This window comes from Notothenia coriiceps, unplaced genomic scaffold, assembly GCF_000735185.1.
Source record: "Notothenia coriiceps isolate Sejong01 unplaced genomic scaffold, NC01 NC01_scaffold00033035, whole genome shotgun sequence".
In the NCBI taxonomy this organism is placed as follows: domain Eukaryota; kingdom Metazoa; phylum Chordata; class Actinopteri; order Perciformes; family Nototheniidae; genus Notothenia; species Notothenia coriiceps.
In genome coordinates, this window is record NW_011365736.1 from 1 (window position 1) to 4,157 (window position 4,157).

The 4,157-nt window shown below is 39.0% G+C and overlaps 1 protein-coding gene across 1 annotated transcript; it reads right to left on the reverse strand.

Moving 5' to 3' along the window:
• Positions 1-848: 848 nt before the first annotated feature.
• Positions 849-3,886, reverse strand: rabggtb (Rab geranylgeranyltransferase subunit beta; the record flags this gene model as incomplete). The annotated part of the gene is made up of 5 exons (XM_010789556.1): positions 849-959; positions 1,050-1,102; positions 2,314-2,419; positions 2,847-3,044; positions 3,753-3,886. Coding segments are annotated over 5 exons (602 nt in total), but the record flags the coding sequence as incomplete, so codon positions are not given.
• Positions 3,887-4,157: the final 271 nt, after the last annotated feature.

The following is a 4,157-nucleotide window of genomic DNA, read 5'->3' on the forward strand; positions in this document are numbered from 1 at the left end:
CCGATCCGATCACGTGATCGGGGATCGGAGCCGATCACGTGATTTTCAAAAGATCGGAATCGGGAGAAAAAAAATCGGGGATCGGGATTTTTTATTTTTTTTTAAATACTTTTTTTAAATGTTGTATTCAATGTTACAAAACAAAAATGACCATGTTCAAGTCTTAAAGTCATCCTGAGGCCTTAGTTTTGGTTTCAAATTACAGAACATCATGTATGTGTTGCTTCTTTGGGGCTTGTTTTCATAGACCTGGTTGCTTATTTCTCTCAAATCTGGCAACAGAGTGGGCAGGGCGCAGTGTCTAATTGTAGCAGTAAGCTAACGAGTACTGAAAGCTTTATTTTGTTTTGATCCAATGCTGCACAACTGAACTGATCCAATGCTGCTGTGAAAGAAAGAAGCTATATCCATGTTGGATAGAATATCAAATTTAAATAAAAAAATAACCTTAAGGGACAACTTGAATGCTTTTTTTTTCTTTCCTTAATGCATTGCATAAAGATCGGATCGGGAAAAATCTGTATCGGCAAATTGTCAAAATCAAATGATCGGAATCGGATCGGGAGCAAAAAAAGGTGATCGGGACATCCCTACATCTAATGGTTAGTTTTTACATGATCCAGCAAATCTGTTGATTTGACCTGTGACTGTTTTCCTAACCCTACAACAGATGTCAAAGATAATTCTAAAACGACATCAGATAAAGACATCAAATGTTGAACACATTTCTGCAGTTAGAACCTTCTTCAGGTTTAAACCCTGGATGTGCTGCTTTTGTTCTAAAAGAGATGAAAGTGAAACTCCCACAGCGATTGCCTTGCATTAAAGGTGAACGTGAGTGGACTCACCTGACCAGCGTGAGACTCTGAACCCGGTCTGCAGCCAAAACCCCCGTCAAAGTTCATACAGGACAGGATGAACTCCACAGCTTTGTCAACATTTATTTTGTCCATCTTGCCCTTAGAAGGAAGAGAGGACAGAGAGTCATCTTCAGATTAGAAAGAGTTACACTGTTGAGACAAGACAGAAACTGTACATGATATACGTACCAGTAAAGCAAGTGTTGCAACAGCACAGAAGGAAAATCTGGTGTCTATTTCTCCTGTAACGCAAACATGGTATTTCATATTATATTTATTATTATTATGTGTTTAAGTGGAATTTACGCTGCAAGCACACCATGACAACACACGTTTGAATTATACCGGGGCTGAAACTAGCCATTATTTTTATTATCAATGATCAATTGGTCTAAGAAATGTCCGAAAATACAAAAAGAAATGCATCCTAGTTTGTTCAAGGGGACAATTGCAAATGTCTTTCTTGTCAGACCAAGTCCAAATGATATTCAGTTCAATATTATATAGTGGCGAACCGTGTCTATCACAACTGGACCTTCTGTAGACACACACCCCCCCCACCCCCGCCCTGCTGTTATAATGTCCGTCTTTTCACTGAATTGTCGTCTTGAAAAGGGTACTCACAATAATTCTGCAACAACTCCGTCTTCACCTGTTGCACTTGCCATTTCAACGTTAAAAACAATAAAACGGCATGAATTGCTTCGTCGCATTCATCTCTAGATCCTCTGTCTCGAGCCAGTTAACTAGCGGGCCTTCTAGAATACCCTGGAACCGAGGGAAACTCTGAAAGAATACGCCCATTGGCTACAAATCAATATCTGATTGGTTGATCAAACTGTCAGTCCAAACGTACGCTCTCATTCAGTGCAACGGCCAGGGCATTCTATCAAGGATGTAGAATAACTTGTTGAAGGATATTCTACCCAGAGACCCAGAACAAGATCTGATTGGTTGCTTTCTTTTCTAACACAAAACCACTGAAATGCGTAGTGCATGGTCCGAGAAGGACAAACAAATCAACATAACACTTTAATATTTCAGATCAACGACAGAGATACGAAAATATAAATCGATGTTTTGTTTGTTTAATCTGAGTGTTCCAGGGTATTCTCTGAATACCTTGAAGGCCCTGACGGTTCACCACTGTATAAAACAGGAAATATCATAATAAAGCAGCTAAAAACTGCATTTTCTGGAATTCTTGCATGAAGAAACGACTTAAACTTAAACTTGTATTATTATTTTTAAATAGTGGGTGTTTGTTCATTAATCTGTTGTTAGACTAATTGTTAAAGCTCTAATTTGTACATTTTTGTTGTTATACAAGTTATTTGATGAAATGCCTCTTATTTGATCCCCTTTACTCAAATTATTGTCTGCTTTTATTTCTTATTTTTCATTGGAGGAGCAAACGTTTCTTGAGACGTTAATCAGAGTAAGTCTGGCTCACCCCATTTGTCTCCTGCAAATGATCCGTCTTCCTGCTGCAGCCCTTTGATGTACTCCACCACTTTGTCCACATCGAGAGCATCCACACTGTCGTACAAGCACAGGATCTGAAGAAAGGAGTAGAACAGTAAATAGACTGAAAGGATGTGGGCTGCAGGCAGGGCTCTTGTACCTGTAGCCCACACACACATTGAACCGTTTTGCTGGGAGGTAAATACTCATAACATTTTAATCAAAAGGATCCTTCAGAAGGAAAAATGCTTTAAACACACAGATAGTGAGGCTGCTAGAGAAAGAGTAAGATAAATAAAATCTATAAGAAACTAAATTATTATATAGTTCCGTGTGTCCTCCAGGATCAAAATCCATTACAACATACTTAAAATGTCTGCTTGCATCAACTTTGAATCAAAGCAAAGTATACTATTTTTTTCGTTTGTTGGCGACATTTCCAACTTCTCTCCTCCACAGAAGTTGATGAGAAAAACAAGCTAGCAATCTGTCACATTTCCTGTTGGCTGTCTGAGGAGTCACCTGCACGGCGCTGAGGGTGTAGAGCAGGTGGGGGTCGTGTCCGATGCTGGCGCTGAGGCCCCCACACTCGTGCTGACAGGATTTGATGAAGTCTACGATCTCCGGCCGGTTCATCCGGGGCAGCTGCGCCATCAGGTCCATCACCGTCAGCCCCCAGTAGATGCCGCTCATCCGCAGGTACTCTGACAGTGTGTACTCCTGGACAAACACAAACAAACAGGAAAGATAAACAGTGCAGCAGGAATGAGTCAGCTTTATTGCACTTATGGGTCCCTCATCTCAAAATCTATGGGATTTTTTATGGGTTTTTGGTTAAATCCCTGGTCTGTGGTAAAAACAATCTTAGGAGATTTAAAAAAAAATGTTTTCAAGAATTAATGTTCCTTGGTTCCAAGACTAGCCTTAGCATTATTCACTTTACTTAACAATGTTGGAAGAGGTTGGTAAGGCCATTCACAGATCAAGCAAGGAAGTTGAAGTGAGAGTTTCGAATGCAGTTATTACAGTCAAAATATGTTCGGCCACTTTGGAAATATAAACGCTCAAAGGGAAAAAAATGGTGGGTCGAAACCGATGCGGAGTCATATTATGTAGACAAATTGGTGAATATGACAAGAAGAATTGTTGACATGCTGTGGTATATCTGCACATTTCACGGTGTATGTTTCAAAGAGTAGATTGGTTTTAGCTGAAGGTGGGTGATTTCAACTTATTGACCATGAAAAACATACCTTGAACATATAACAATGGCCAAAAAAGCCTTGCTTAAAACATGAATTCCTTTAAAAAGTGTCCTTCATGTGTCATATAAAGATAAAATACACTTTGGGAACATATTACCCTGGGAACTAAAAGATACACACTGAAAAAACATCAATTAATCCTACGAAAGTGCCTTTTACTCACATAGTCATCCTTTTTGGAGCCGTAGGCAGCGATGTAGTCTGCATGTTTGTCCAGCAGCAGAGAGCTGGGGGCGTCAGGCTTAATGATGACATCTTTCACTTGGGTACCCTGACATTGAACACACCACCACAATACTTATCAGAATCAGAATCAAGTGTTTTACACGTTTACATAAAACAAGGAATTAGCTTTTGAGTATGGTGGTGCAAACATAAACAAAGAAAATATACAAAGAATAATAATAATAATAGCTCAATGAATATATGACATACTACAGTGTATTATATATTTTAAATATGGGACATTTGTTAAATTACCTTGTTTCAATGATATACAACCACAACCTGCGTGTCAAGCCTGAAAATGACTAATATTATGTAGCAACATTTGTGAAAATTAAGATAG